The sequence below is a fragment of the Leptidea sinapis genome, chromosome 5, assembly GCF_905404315.1.
Source record: "Leptidea sinapis chromosome 5, ilLepSina1.1, whole genome shotgun sequence".
NCBI classification, from domain to species: domain Eukaryota; kingdom Metazoa; phylum Arthropoda; class Insecta; order Lepidoptera; family Pieridae; genus Leptidea; species Leptidea sinapis.
The window spans coordinates 2,990,872-3,006,822 of record NC_066269.1 but is presented as its reverse complement, the minus strand read 5'-3'; the positions used below and the strand labels follow the sequence as shown (position 1 = coordinate 3,006,822).

The 15,951-nt window shown below is 35.6% G+C and overlaps 3 protein-coding genes across 7 annotated transcripts in view; 2 read left to right on the top strand and 1 right to left on the bottom strand.

Annotated features, from left to right (window-relative positions):
• Positions 1–5,765, top strand: part of LOC126964639 (titin) — a 124,086-nt gene extending 118,321 nt beyond the window's left edge. For all 4 annotated transcript variants that reach the window (XM_050807871.1, XM_050807872.1, XM_050807873.1 and 1 more), the window contains 3 exons: positions 558–689; positions 2,407–2,534; positions 3,322–5,765. In XM_050807871.1, the coding sequence (XP_050663828.1) occupies positions 558–689; positions 2,407–2,534; positions 3,322–3,395 (334 nt within the window). In that variant the 3' untranslated portion in view covers positions 3,396–5,765. The remainder of the gene's footprint in view (positions 1–557; positions 690–2,406; positions 2,535–3,321) is intronic.
• A 1,347-nt stretch (positions 5,766–7,112) lies between these two features.
• Positions 7,113–15,951, bottom strand: part of LOC126964632 (uncharacterized) — a 90,044-nt gene continuing 81,205 nt past the window's right edge. For both annotated transcript variants that reach the window (XM_050807853.1, XM_050807855.1), the window contains 5 exons: positions 13,091–13,224; positions 12,623–12,779; positions 10,208–10,310; positions 9,228–9,324; positions 7,113–8,302 (listed from right to left, as the gene is read on the bottom strand). In XM_050807853.1, coding sequence (XP_050663810.1) covers positions 8,225–8,302; positions 9,228–9,324; positions 10,208–10,310; positions 12,623–12,779; positions 13,091–13,224 — 569 coding nt within the window. In that variant the 3' untranslated portion in view covers positions 7,113–8,224. The remainder of the gene's footprint in view (positions 8,303–9,227; positions 9,325–10,207; positions 10,311–12,622; positions 12,780–13,090; positions 13,225–15,951) is intronic.
• LOC126964660 (craniofacial development protein 2-like) lies at positions 13,647–15,007 on the top strand. The gene has a single exon (XM_050807911.1). It carries the CDS (start codon positions 13,727–13,729, stop codon positions 15,005–15,007), a length of 1,281 nt encoding a protein of 426 aa, XP_050663868.1. The 5' UTR covers positions 13,647–13,726.

The following is a 15,951-nucleotide window of genomic DNA, read 5'->3' as shown; positions in this document are numbered from 1 at the left end:
ATTAGTTGTAAATTCATAATTTTTATTTATCTAAATTATATTTAGCATTAGTTTTTAAGTGTAGTAACGTTGTGAAAACCTTTAATTTAGATATATAAATATTAACACTGATTAATATATATGTTTAGCGTATATGTTAAATTTTTTATGTAGTTGGTAAGCCTTAATAAATGAAAAAAGTATGTGTCTACTTATGTATCCACGCAAGAAGTTATACTTCTTTGGCCTAACGAAGCAAAACCAAAAAGTTATTCCACGTGCTATATATATAATTTTGTAAAAATCTTGCAAAGATGGCTTTGACAATTAATTATTAAATAATGAATACGGCTGTATGGGCTTTAACCCTTTGCCTGTACTAATAATAGAGGAAGAAACCAAAAACAAAATAACGAATGACGCAAACGTTAAAAAATTTAATGAACAAACTTCAACCTGTTATGTTTGTGCTACAGTGATGCGGGCGCATCTTAAAATTTCACTCTTATAATTTTTTCATAACGCGCCTAAATAAGTATAACTTCAAAAATAAATAAATCCTCATTAAATTTTCACAGATCGATGTCAGAGATGATGGTGGACTATGCACGGGAGCAAGCGGACACCCACTCAGAAGTATCAGCAGGCACGCTGCTGGGGAGATATTATGACGATGACAGTGACTCGGAGCATCCCTATAACCAACACCCGTGCGTGACGTATTACCTATATTTACTTATAAAAAGAAAATGAAAACTGAATCAGGAAATAGTTAATTATGCAACTGTTGTGTAATAAGTGATATAAAAACACGAATGTGGGTTTATAAGTGTTTTAATACCTAATTATCAACAGTTGCATACAAGACTTTATCTATACCCATACGAGTAATATCAATCCTCTATAAAAGATTCTGAAATAGTTAGCTTACTGCTAACATTAAAAAGCCAGTAGTAAAATTAATTAAGTTAACTATTTCAGAATCTTTAATAGAGGATTTAAAGCATGAGTGTAGATGAATAATAATAAAATACCAGTGGGAGGTTCCTTTGCACAGGATGCCGGCTAGAGTATGGGTACCACGACGGCGCTGCTACACATTTCTGCCGTGAAGCAGTAATGTGTAAGCATTTCTGTGTTTCGGTCTGAAGGGCTAGCTAGTGAAATTACTGGGAAAACGAGACTTAACATCTTATGTCTCTCAAGGTGACGAGCGCAATTGTAGTGCCGCTCAGAGTTTTTGGTTTTTTCAAGAATCCCGAGCGGCAGTGCATTGTAATGGGCAGGGTGTATCAATTACTATCAGCTGAAGTCTTCAAATCAAATCAAATCAAAATCAGTTTATCCACGTAGGTCACGGAAATGACTCTATGAATGTCAAAAAAAAAATTTTTTTCTTATTGAATCTACCGCTACTTCGTAAAGGGTTGAGCTAATGAGAAGAAGAAGCAAGAAACTCATTGGCACTCTTTTATATCAAGATTTACATCTGTAAAAATAGATTGAAATGATCTCATTTCAATTACAATATAAAATGTAAAATGATGCAACAACCTTGCTCGTCTCGTCCCTTATTGTCATAAAAAAAATCAGGAAAATAACTAACACTAAATAACATCTTAACAAGTCGAGCTCAGTGAGTGTTGAATTAAATTTTTATCCTTAGATAATTTATACGTCTCGATAGAGCCTGTTGCTGCTAGACAACCGATGAAAACAGGCCAGGTTTATTACTTTAGTGTCCGCGACAAGCTACGTCTTATACTCGCAATTTGTATGTCACTTTGTGGTAGTGTGCGTGCATTGCTCAAAATAGAGGTTAATAGGCAACCTCAATTTTTTTCGACGTTTTCACAGCCGTCGCAGTCTATCTAGAAGTATAAATGATCTAAGTTTTTATCCAAGGACTATCATTTTAACTCAACGAAAGGGATATATCTAGGGCTGTGAAAAAATGGGTAAATGATACAAAAGTTTCGATAATTCAATCAAAAAAGAAATTTATAGTAAATATACACTTTTCTCTTTAAAATAAATAATTAAATTAATATATAAATGGTATAATTACTATGATAATCTACTAGCAAAAAAATTATATGTTGTTATTTCGAATAAGTTATTCATATTCACAAATCTATCAGTGATATCAAGACATGCTGCGATCATTCGAATGCATTTCTGTATATGTCGCAGATATATTGAAAAAGCCGTGATATTACTTACAATTATTTAACTAGTGATATTATAATAAAACGGTAGATTGTCAATCGGCTTCATTTCTTACAATTAACGGGCTGATTTTAGTGAGATTGTAACGTCACAAATACAATTTCGATTGACAATCCTTCATTTTATTTTATTATAATAAAATAATTCCTTCCACGTTTATTTAATATTCATTTGTTTGATTTAATTATGTTTTCACAGTTCATGGCGTAACTCGCTACATCGCTCCGTGAGCCAGCCGTCTTTGGCGAGGTCTGCAACTGAAGTGACGGAACAGTGGACAGTACCCGACGGTGATGTTACCCCCACTCCTGGCAGACGAATTATAGGTACCTTCATATTTTATTATGTCTAAATGCTTACTTTTGTAAGGAACAACATTATGAGTAAATTTTATTTATTTTTATATATTTTACGGCTCTTTAAAGTCAATTAATTAATTTATGCAGATGATAGTAAACTAAAATAAATAACTGCGTTTACCTTACGTGATATGGAATATATTTAAGTATATAGAACAAAACATTTGAGTATATACTCATTCACATGGTTTTAAATCTTTCTTTAGCAGTTTACTTTAAATGTCTTATTAATAAAGGCAATGTAAGGTTACTACTAGTTTAAAATTACTTCTCTCTGTCATAATATTCTGAAGAGAGAAAGGTAAGATGAAGACAATCAGTTTTAAATTTGGAATAACTTTACTCCGTGTTTATTAAAAAAACAGTAAGAGATTAAGTCTGGGTTGCATCATATTATCTGTTAGTTAAGGTTTAAGTCAAACATAACGGTAATAGTAACCCTAACTTTAACATAGACTGCGGAATGTGTAGCACCGTCGTATTCCTTGGCATAGCTAAAGTTAAAAACTGAAATATCAAGTCAATATCGAATCGTTATTTAAAACCTTGACAGGTCGCTATTTAGATATTTAGCATTAACAATAGCTTTAACTGGCGAACATTGGAAGGTCAATAGTTAAACCTATGACGGCAACTGTCAAATAACAACGCATCTTTTGCTTAACCGGTACTTTAACATGTTTGTTACTGCTTAAGTTAGTTGGTGAAACCCAGCCTTAGTCAACTTTTATTAATTATAAATCAATATTTTCAGGTCCCCAAGGGTTATCAACATTTACAACATCTGAAGTTCGCACGTTCCAAGCGACAAGAGAATGGCGAGAATAGGATTTATAATAAGACAATGCACTGTACATTGATATGCAACGTATCCACTTCCATCAGAAAAGAAAAGAAAAAATAATTATCACAGATTTTTATAAAAATATTAAAAGACAGCATATTTTCGAATGCATCATTGACACTCATTTTTGTTTGATCATCCAAATATCTTTCGAAAGGGGTTTTTTTAGTTTTTTGGTTGGTATTGTACTGAAGGCTTATTTAAGGCTTTAAGTCGCAGACTGAATAGGATTGTAAACGCTACAACCACCCATACAATATTTGTGTTGATCATGTGGCTAAGCTGAAAATGGGCATTTATTTTACAGATTATCTTTTGTTAATTCAAAATTTACATATTAAATTGAAAAATTGTTCCGTTTAAGTTTTAGAAAAGTACTTATTCTATTAAATTCTTTAAAAAAAAGAATGTTGTTATAGCTCAAAAGTCGAAGATTTTTGACTCCAAAGTTTATTTTTGGGAACGAACTTCCAAATTTGTAATTTGATAATACAAATTATATATTCATATTCTATTCGGTTCAAATTTTTCTTTAAGTCCTTCTTTGTGCACTGTATTTTTTTCGTCGGAATATTTTCATTGCGTTATGTTGTAATCGACTTTCTAACAAACCAATTTTTGTGGATATAATGAGGTATGACCGCGCCTTAAGGATCTAAATAAATAGTATGTTCTAGATCAATTGCAGCTCAAAACGTTATAACAACTTCATTCAAATCATAAAGTGAATTATAAATGTATTGTGGAAGGACTGTTATATATTTCTATTATTCATTTATATGTCTAGATAGACTGTGAGAGCTGTGAAAACGTCAAGAAACATTGAGGTTGACGGCTAACCTCTATTTTGAGCAATAAAGTTATAAACGTGACCTGCTTTCATCGTTTGTCTAGCAGCAAGAGGCTCTGTCTAGACTTATAAATTATGTAAACTATTATTATTATATATTATAATATTATATAGTATTCAGAGTCGATTAAGTATATTATATAATTACTTTCTGTAGAGTCAAAAACGTTATGTATAAGCGCGTGCGTAGGAAAACATATGACATTAAAAATGAAAATTAGTTATGGCGAAACAATAGGCATGTCTGCCTAAGGTTCCGAGGAGAGATGGTCTCCTGGGGGCGCGCTAATCCTCTAGGAACTCTCTTGAGGTGCTAAAGTGTGTGTTTCTGACTTTGTTGCTGATAAGGATTAATCTTTGTCAATAAATATATTACTAAAAATGAAAGGAAATACCATTTTTTTTTGTTTTATTATTTACTAAGTCTATGAGCAAGACAAACCATACTTTGTTTCTTCAATTCATATTTTATTCTTCAACATTGCGGGTTATAAGTCAACTTATGTGTTTCTTTACCGTTACCACATATTATGTTATATCAATTATCTTATTTGTATAAGTAGAATAATTAAATGCTTTTATAATCGTATGTATGTTAAACAAACAATTTTTATATTATATTCTAGCATAAAATTTAAGCCAATTATGAATAGCACTAATATTATGTAATAAAATGCTGTAGATTTAATAATAATATTCGATATAATTTTGACTGCCAACGCGTTTCAGCTTGTAATAAATGCCTAATTATGTAATACTTACTGTAAATATTAAGGGGATGTGTTTATACCTAGCAGTTGCGGCAAATTACTTATTGCCTTGATTGCTATGTGAAGGGGATAGGCTGTATATAGAACAAGAAGAAATAATAAAACAACTAGCTGACCCAGTAAACGTATTGCCGATATTAAAATCGCGATACGAAAGTAACTGTTGATCGTAGATGGGTGAAAATTTAAAGTTGTATGTATTTTTTAATGTTGACCCATAATCAAGGAAAATTTAAAAATAAAAGTCAAAAAAATTAAAAGAAAATTTGGCGTTGACCACCCCTAACATTTTGGGGGATGAAAAATAGATGTTGTCCGATTCTCCGACCTACCCAATATGAACTCAAAATTTCATGAGAATAGGTCAAGCCATTTCGAAGGAGTTTAACTACAAACACCGTGACATGAGAATTTTATATATATTAGATAGAAAGTATTAAAAAAGTTTGTTTTTTTAATTTAATTAAAAATTTAAAATTGGCTACCCTTCGATCGGCTTATAATTCAATGTAGTATATTAATTTCTCTTGTTTTATATACACACACATATTTTATTGCATTTTAATCTTTTGATACTGAAAGTTAAATGTAATTGGCAATAAATTAATGTTTTATTTGGTATGATACCGGTGTAGCAGCGCGGTGCTAAGGATGTGAATTAAATATAATATAACTCAAAATAAAATAATATGTATTAAATAAGTCTTATTAAATATACTTACGTACCTTTAACAGATTGTGTTTTAATACTCATATCTTCCTTACTGATCAAAATTGCAAAACAATTGATGTAAAAACTACGGACGAGTAAAAAAAAACAAGGACTCCGCGCCGTGATATTAGCAAGTGAAGCACCGTTATGCTAGTGTGTGTGCGGTTACGGGGGATACTAGTTTTCACAATTTTTTCTCCCTTAAGTAATCATATATGGCCACAAATACTTATATAGTATCGTTTTAACAGTTTTTCACAACGCACGATGGCATTTTTAAAATATTTTATTAAGACGCAAACTGATCCGTCACAGACGATGACAATTCTCATAATGGCCGCCTATCGGCCTGTAGTAGTGTAAGTGTGTGCGTGGGGCTATGTATTTACACGTTAATCGGCTTGTTTTGATGCTACACTGTATGTAAGGTGCCACGGAGTCCTTATTTTTTTACTTGTCCGTGGTAAAAACAATTAACCTCCTTTTTCTTGCAATAAGTGCATCAAATACTAGATTCAATATGCGAAAACTGTTAACTCGTAATAATAATGTTTAGTAATTAATTAGTTATAATACTGTTTGTTTCCCAAAATAACATATATATTCTTGCACATTTAATAGTAGATTTTAATAAATTTGTTTAGTCTATGCAAGGTTTCTTACCGTTTCTACATCTTAATTTGAAGTGCAGACACTGCTAGTCAATCAGTAGAAAAACACGAAAAAATATTGATAAATTTTCTAAGAATATCAACCCAATGAGTTATCGCTCTTATCTTTAAGACATTTGTGTCTATTTTTCAACTCGTTGACCAGACTATTACAATCGATTGAAAAACTGAAGTGGTAGTGGGCAGGGCAGATAGCCATAAGATCGAAGAATAGATAGCCATGGGGCCAGTAAAGTCCTCGAATGGCGACCCAGTACTGGAACATGCAATGTTGACAGGCCCCTAAAAGATAGACCGATGATCTGGTCTAGATTGCCAGAATAGGTTGAATGAGGGCAGACCGATCGTTGTGGATATCTTTGTGGAAGTCCTTTGTCCAGCAGAGGACATTGGGTGTAAAGCAGGTAAGACCATACTAGATACGTATTATTTTAGATGTTGAGAAAAGAAACATTTACTAAACTTTAATGACATCACTTTTTCTAACCACCCCATGCATACAACATACATATAATTATAGATAATTTTACATCACAAGACTATGTGAATACTATCCATCTATTTAGGGTTATATTGAACTAGGTATTCAATGAAAGGAGACTGAAATCAAGATATTTATTACCAATTAGACACAAGAATGATAAATAACATCTAAATTTAATAAATTCGTTAAATTCTGAATGATGATACTCCATTAAATAAGTAACAAGTTCAAATTCTATCAAGCAATATGTACATTCACAAATACACTATAAAAGAGGGGTTATAATGCCTATTAACAGAGATAATAATAAATTTGTACAATTAAAAATAAATTTACAAATAGCACTCTATGAAAAACATTTATTTCTCAAAAGTCAACAGAGTAGTGTAACAAATTATGTCTATACAAACTAGCTAAGTGACACTGACATTGACAATTAGTGACATCAACAAAATGTAGTCCGCATTACCCTAGGCATCACTATTACTATATCGATATGAAGAAGCGACAGGTCCCACTCGTCAAATTTGGCATCCACTTCCTGGCAAAATTTGGCGTCGATTTAAACTACAAAGTTTATGAGATATCCTACTTAAAATATAATAAATAGCCGGACCTTAGCAACGCTTAATTTCCTACATATTCAAAGACGCCGATTCTATTGTGGGCAGAGGTAAGGAGTATCATCTCTTATGCGAGAAAAGTTGAAAAGCTTATGTAGTAAATAACAGTTCATAATCATCAACAATAAAAGGCTTCCACAATGCCGCTGGTGTAGGCACAGGGTATGGCAATTGTAAATGAATTGAAGTATGCTGAGTTAACAAAAAATAATATTATTGTCGACTAAAGTACTTAAATAGTGAAAATTTCAACATAATGAAGTAAATATAACGTTAAATTATGAGAAAACGTGTAATAAGAGTGATTAATATTTGTTTATATATGGCACCATCCTAATTTAATGCATTTTGACAGACACTTTTACATATACATAGATGATTCTCCTGGCCTCTAACCTCCATAGCCGATTCACAACTATTTACATAAAGCGCTCTCAACCAACCGTTAAATATCTAATGATGTTTTCTAATAGATATAACACTTATGTCAAACCTAGACGAGAGATATATGTACTATACATGAATTTTTACACAATTACATAAACCCTTTGGTAGATATCTTTTTAATCTAAACAGCTCCATTGCCTTAAGATCCGACTATTTCGAACTAGTTAAGTCTGAGATCGTATCTTAATACACCGCTAGTATAGTTCTGCTTTCAACTATTTATTAGTCTTTTTAAAACACTTTAATAACTACACACTTAAATTTGACTGATGGAACCACAAGATTGCCGTCTTCTTGTGACTTGTTTCCAAAATCTTTTCTCCATTTGTTTTTCCTGTAAAGAGATTCATTAGCAACAAACTAATATTATTTATCTTTTTCTATTGAAACACATAATGTATGACTACTTACTTGAGTGCTTCGCTAGAGGTTGATTATATAGCTACTAAGGCCTAGCCAAGGTGCAATCATGATTTCTTCATATTCTATTCTAATATTTTAGGAGTATTTGACTGTGGACAATCATTTGTTGCTTCGAGCTTATGTTATACTTAAGTTTGCATCTTAGCTAAAAGCGTTACGTGTTCATCTGAATAACATTCAAGAAAATGATTCTACTTGAAAAAATTTATATAATGACATCTTAAATAAGGCAATAGATAAAGTTGTTACTACAAAGGATGCAGAAAAGGACAGGGCAGCTAAAAGCGGAGTGAATAAAAAGCGCACTGATTTTGATTAAAAATGTATTTCGAGAATATTGCTTCCAATAAATGGACAGATTAAAAAAGACGGCTTAATTAGGCCCTCAGGCTGGATTTAAACCTAAGAATTTGAACAATTGACCGAATTAATGCCAAAAATGACAAATCGCACAACAGTATTTAAAATAGCAACAATTTTAGGCATTTTAAATAACAATGATTTAATCAAAAGTGTTACTAACAATGTAAAATTTAGATAACAGTAAAATATTATTACTTATATGATTACGATTAAAAGCTACTACATTTTCCAATCCTTAGCTTACAAACTGTTTAAAAAATTTTGAAAAATTGCCTTTCCAAATGTGCCCAAGAAATCTTCACTTGAGTAATTTTTCGCTGCAAATTTTTGTCGAAGCTTACTGCGTTATATTCAAATGAAGACTATGGAATAAAGGCCTTAAAGTTAAGACGTTTAAATCCAGCTCCTGTTTTAAGGTGCGTTCAGACATGGCCATTGACAAAGCAAATTTTGTAATAGCCATTGTTGCTCACAGTAGTCCTGCGTGGTGAGAACGGTCGCGAAATGCTGACGTCAAACGGCTCTCGGCGGGGGCTATCGGATGACGCCCGACGTCGAAGGAAACCCAGGCTGGATGAAATAGAAACATTATAATTTAATTCCCTTTTTAATTACCATTCATTCAAAAGTTTTCTTCTTGTTGGCATGATGACAAATATTCGATTCTACAATTTTAATACACCTCTACAACTCTTAAAAAAAATAGGTTTCTTAGCATTACGATGGTGGCTTCATGCCTCAGACAAAACTTCGAAGGATAAAGTGACCATTATGTGTCATCATTCGATCTTAGATTACTAATCGGTGTTTCACTTAACACGGCCGATTGCCGTGTTTTTTCTTCTGTTTCATGGATTATCTTATTAAAATCATTGATTAAATTAACACTGGTCCTACCTTAAGTCTTTTTATAGTTGTGTATATTTTTCACCATTATTCTTACCTAACCGTATAGGGACCATTTATTCTTTGAATCTTTATAACTATCATCATGCCATTTAACATTTCAACATATAATTAATTACCTCTAAAACAAAAGTCTTTTAGATAAACTATAAAATACAATGTTGATGTTCAATTTTAGAATTGCACCAAAAAACTCAAAAGTACACTCCATATCTTAAATATTTACCAATTCGTTAAAGGTGTTTGAACAACTTCCACGGACAAACAATTTGTGGTTAGAAGTTCCTTGCGATTCGCAACGCATCTGTGATTCCGTTAGTGTTGGATGAGAACGTGGTGAGCGGTGATCTTTTCATGATTTTCTTATCATTAAGTGACCAGTTTGTTACTTTCCTTATGATCCTTTTAAAACCAGAGTGCAGTGATCAAATCCAACTTGATATTTTAGTGGGCCGAGAAGAACCATGCCGTAAAATTGTCAAGTAAGATACATTCCTAGCATTGATCGATGTTCCGGGACATCGTCTGGTCTGGTGGGTTTACTTACATCTTCCCGTTCTGGCATTGAGATCGCGTCCGCGAACGCATCGTCTGAACTTCCGCTCGTGCCAGTTGCTCCATCTCCATGAGTTTCGTTTCGCTTTCTGGAACTATAATCGATTTCTTATAATATATCAGTTTAATCATTTAATAACCAATTTACAGGCATTATTTCAAAATAGTAATTTTTGTTGTGTTCAAAATATGCTTGACAGCCAAGGTTTTATCCATCACTAATTAGCAATAGTTAAACTAAAATGAGACGAGAACCTAAAGTGGATAGAAACGTACAGCCACTTTACAAATCGTCAAACATTGACTATTTCAGAATTATAAAGTTACTTATGTGTTAAGCCACGAATTCACTAGTAAACATTTGTTGATAAACTGTTTATGACTAGCGTTAAACAAGTTTACAATAAACACATGTTTCTGAAACTTGGCCGTCCACACTTGTCAGTTGTTCACAGGATGTTGCCCGAGAAGGTAGTGATGCTCTCTGCTGCTTACATAATAATTCACAAGAGCATTAATCAAAAAAAAAAAACTACCTCCATGTTTATAAACTCGCGCAAAACACGTCCACACCTGACTTGACGTGACTTTTGTTTATAAACTACATGTTTCGTCTTGCTCTCCACTCGTAGTGGGGCAACGGACGGCAACACGTATCATAAACAATGTTTCATCACCTATGTTTCTAAACTGTTTATAATCTGTTTACAGAGATGATGAAACATTATGAAACATTGTTTATGAACAGTTTATTAACAAATGTTTACTTATGAATACGTGGCTTTATACGTACGATCCTGAAACAATATATATTACGGCAAATATTAAATAAAAAAAATTACAGTTTAACTCCCGATTCATTATGTTGGATTCTTCTACAGGAAGGTTCTGGAAGATTAAAATTAAAAGCTTTATTAATGAATTCACGATTGCAAGATCAATCAGTTCAGATCAGTCACCAAAAACAAGTATTTTTTAGTTTATTGGCCAATACAGTACAAATACATAACATTTTTTCTTATCAAATAAGTACCACAAAAACTTCACGGGCTTATCTGGGTACAGAGAGCTATTTTATTTTTAATTTTCAAATTTCAAATATTTTTTTTCAAATACATTTGTTCAGGAAGTAAGTATCTTTTAAAGCGTGTTTTGATTTTCTTGGCAGCTATGTACATTTCTTGCAGCTCTTTGGGCAGTTCGTTAATGAAACAGTTGACAGTTCTCTTCCCATAGTTATAACAAATTTTTAGTAAGTAGTATTTGTGATTTTTATCTAGTTGTCGTAGGCCAATTTGTTTCAATTATCAGGGTGGGATTATTAATTTTAGTTAACATAGAAAATTTAGCTTTATCATATACATTCAAAGAGCTGATCATAATTTTCCTTATTTTTATTTGTTTTAAGAAATCTTAACTGCAGGTTATAAATATCTTTCAAGTTTGATTTGCAGGATCTAACATTACTATTAAGTCTAACCACGGATTGTGAATGTGACCTGCCCACTGCCACTTCAGTTTCGCAAACATCCAGATTGATTCAATTCACCAATCAGCGAAAGACCGATCGTCGAGGAGATCTTTGGGTAAGATCTTTGTCCAGCAGTGGTGTTGTCATAGGTGTAACAGACAGCCCTTTGTGCAGAGGTTGCATGGAGGCAGAAGAAGCACTCCACACTCGTATCCACATCCTGCGTTCCTTATGGAATGACGATGATGATGAACAACCTTATGATATGAACAACGGGCACAAATCATCCGATCTCCATCATCGCTCCCGGATGCCTGCAGCAATTTTAAAGGACTGCTAGACTTGGACGATCTGGGCTGGTTGGAGTAAGAAGAAAGGACACCTACAATGGCCCAATTAAGAGGCTAAAGTGTGTAAATAGTCCAGCTAAACTAACTAACATGTCCAGTAGTGGAAGACTTCCGGCTGATGATGATGATGATTGGTAACGCCAGTTGTCCAAATAATACACAACCTTTTCCATAACCCCTTACACCTTTATTCTAGTAACTTAGCCGTTACAAATCAAGATTAAACCGCGAGCCGCGACATCTATGGTCGTACGGCGGAACACACACTCCGTCATGCAACCACACGTGAAGGTTGAGCACCGAAACATTTAATTATAAATCCAGGAACAGTAGTATCCTAGTATTCCTGTTGATTTGCCGCCGTGAGTATGTAGTGATTTCTTCCTTTAGTGTCCAAAGAAATATAGATTATGGTTTGCCAGCACGCTCAGGCGAATATAGAAGAACCCAGGATTTTGCGGAAGAGGTGAGTACCGGCTATTCCCTTTACTCTAATGATTCCTGTTCTGTTCACCTGAGTACCCCACTTTTATAATATCACAGTCCACTCTAAATTCCCTGGCGCAACCAATGATGATATATTTACCTTTCCAAGCATATACAGAACTGCGCGAAGTAGTATGCGGGGCGGTTCGACGCTGGGGCGTGCGACAGAGAGTCACCGCGTCTGCGCTCGCCACGCGACACAGCAGAGACTTCTGACACGCGGCGCGAAACGACCAGGGGTCGGACCCGCCATCCTGCTGCACCATCAAATAGCATAAATCACCAAATATACAGTCTGAGGAACTGGTTCGATCTTCGATCAAATAGTCTAGAATCTAGATAGACTGTGACAGCTGTGAACCGTCGCGAAAATTGAGGTCGAAAACACAAAGTGATAAACAAATCGCGGGTGTAAAAGGTAACTTGTCACGCACACTAAAGTAATAACCCTGGACTCTAATCTAATAAGAGGCTCTATCGCGACGCATAAATTATCTAAGCTGTCCACTTCATTTTATGCGATAGCATATTATTGAAAAACAAAATAAAAGTGACAATAGTAACTCACCGAGGATCTCTCTTGTTCTGCTAGCATGTCCTTCCCCTTGTCCAAGGCCAGACGCATCTCTGCTTGTGGAGTAAGACGTTCCTCTTGTAAATCCTCTTCTATCCGAACACTCTCCACTGGGACTGCCTCCGAAACTTGAAGAAAATCATAAATTTTTTACAAATACAATAATTGCTTTCAATTTTGAATGACTATATGGCTGAAGCTGGAATATTAGGTTGAGATCTATAAGAGCGTACTTAGACTTTACTTAAGTAAATCTCAGCTGAGTTTGGTAAAACGAGAACTATACTTTTGCATTGGGCTGTCTTAGCTTAAGCTCAGCATAATTTCTGCTGTCAAATGACTATAAAAACAAAATCAAAGATGATGCTGTGCTTATACTCAGCTAAGTTTAATGTAAGTAAATTTGAGCAAAGTCTAAGTACGATCTATAGATCTCAGCCTTAACTCTGCCGTTGCCGGTCCCAAGCCCGGATGAGAAAAGAGGAGGGTTGGTTGTAAGTGACAATGCAACTAGAAAACGTCAACGCCGAGTATTGGGCGGCGGCAAATAACCCATCTTTAGGCCAGCAGTGACCTTGAGGAATTAAATACCCTCAAAAAGACTGACATGGAAGGACGTGGGAACACACCATGCTAATCTCCCAAGAAAATCATCTAGTTATGCATATAGGAGGAAACGTGAATTGTTTGTTCGACGACCCGGCTGACGCCCGGCGCTACTCGGTTCCCGGGCCGAATAGAATGAAATATGCTACCGAAGCTTCCGATGACGCGGACCACTGGGCCTCAGAAGGAAGAAATAATACTAGTGGAATTAAAATAACTGGAATTAGAGACTCATTACTTTCTGAACATCGTATTGGTACCTGGAATACCAGGGGTTTACTGCACCCAGGAAAATTAAGCATCGTGGATGAGGAAAGAGAACGCCTCAATATCTCGATTTTGGGTGTTAGCGAGACTCATCTTCGCGGGCAGGGCCATTTTAGGACCACTTTGGGGAGCACTTTATACTTCTCGGGGAATGACAGTTGCAGTAAAAATGGAGTCGGCTTCCTGTTACCACCTAAAATGAACAAGTATGTCCTCGGCTATAATCCGATATCTGACAAAATTATCACAATGAAGCTGAATACGAAACCATGTCTACTCAATATTGTACAGGTCTATGCTCCCACTTCGACAGCGTCCGATGAAGATATTGACGAATTCTACGGGACCCTAGAAAAAACGCTTGATGATATACCTGGCCGCCAAATAACTATCATCATCGGCGACTGGAATGCTAAGATTGGCAAAAGCGAACCTGGCACACACTCCTCGGGTATTGTTGGAAGGTATGGCCTGGGCATCAGGAACGAGCGTGGACAGAGATTTGCGGAGTTCTGTTTAGGAAGAAAACTCGCCATCATGAACACTCTCTACCAGCATCACCCAAGACGCCTCTATACCTGGAGATCTCCTGGGGAGCGATACAGAAACCAGATCGATTATATTATGATAAATACCCGCTGGAGGTCATCTGTCAAAAATGTAAAAACATTCCCTGGTGCTGATTGTGGCTCTGACCATGTGTTGTTGGTGGCTGTGTTTTCTCTGCGGTTAAAGGTGAACCATAAGTCCTCACGCCCCGTGACTAGATCCCTGAACCCGTCACAGCAACTATGCTTCCGGAACCTAACCGAAGAAAGACTGGCCGAGGCCCCACTGACTGATACCACTGACGTCAATTCACAATGGAAACATCTTAAAGCGATTATGAATGATTCCCTTAAGCAACTTGTCCCTAAAGGCAATAAAGATCATAAGAGGATGACATGGATCTCAGAGCACACATGGAATCTAATTCAGAGGAGGAAGGAGACCAAAATCAAAGGACTGCAGAACGCTGCCGTAGTAGGAATACTCTGAACTATCCAGAGCTATAAAGAAAAGCTGTCGCCTTAATAAAACCACTTTATCACCAACATTTGCAGTGAAGTGGAATCGCATGCAAATAAGTTACAAACAGCAGACTTGTTTAAAAGAGTTCGTTTGTTAAGCAGGCAGTTCAAACCCAATTCATGGGTCATAGAGGACCCCGATGGTAGACCACTGATGGAACTTGACAGGATAGCAGAGAGATGGCGCTCATACTGTGAGCAGCTATATAAAAAGTCATCTCCAGTGGTTGACAGTCGCACAGACTGGGCGTCCCTAGAGTTGGATCCAAACATTTTACGGTCTGAAATAACAGCCGCATTACAAAAACTTAAGTGTAAAAAAGCGCCAGGACCTGATCAGGTAACAGCTGAAGTTCTCAAAGCTTTGGGTGACTCGGGGGTTGACGCACTGCATAGTATTTGCAACAAGGTCTGGCAAGACGGCTTTTGGCCTGAAGAGTGGACACAATCAACAATATTACCACTGCACAAGAAGGGGTCCATCAGGAGTTGTGAAAACTACCGCATCCTCGCGTTAATATCACATGCCAGCAAAGTATTGCTTCATGTGATCAACGGCCGGATTCGATATCACCTCGATTGGCAGATCTCACAGGAGCAGGCTGGTTTCGTCAAGGGAAAAGGTACCAGAGAGCAAATCCTGAACGTGCGACAACTGGTGGAGAAATGCTACGAGTTTGACACCCCAATGGTAATGTGTTTTGTGGACTACAGCAAGGCTTTCGACTGCGTGGAATGGAGTTGTTTGTGGAGGGTACTTGGTGAGCTTGGCGTGCCTAATCACCTAACAGCACTGATCCAGGCATTATATTATAACAGCCAAGGAATTGTGAAGGTTGACCAGGTGACTTCAGGCCCTTTTGGTTTTGAAAAGGGAGTTCGACAAGGCTGTATAATTTCGCCGATCCTGTT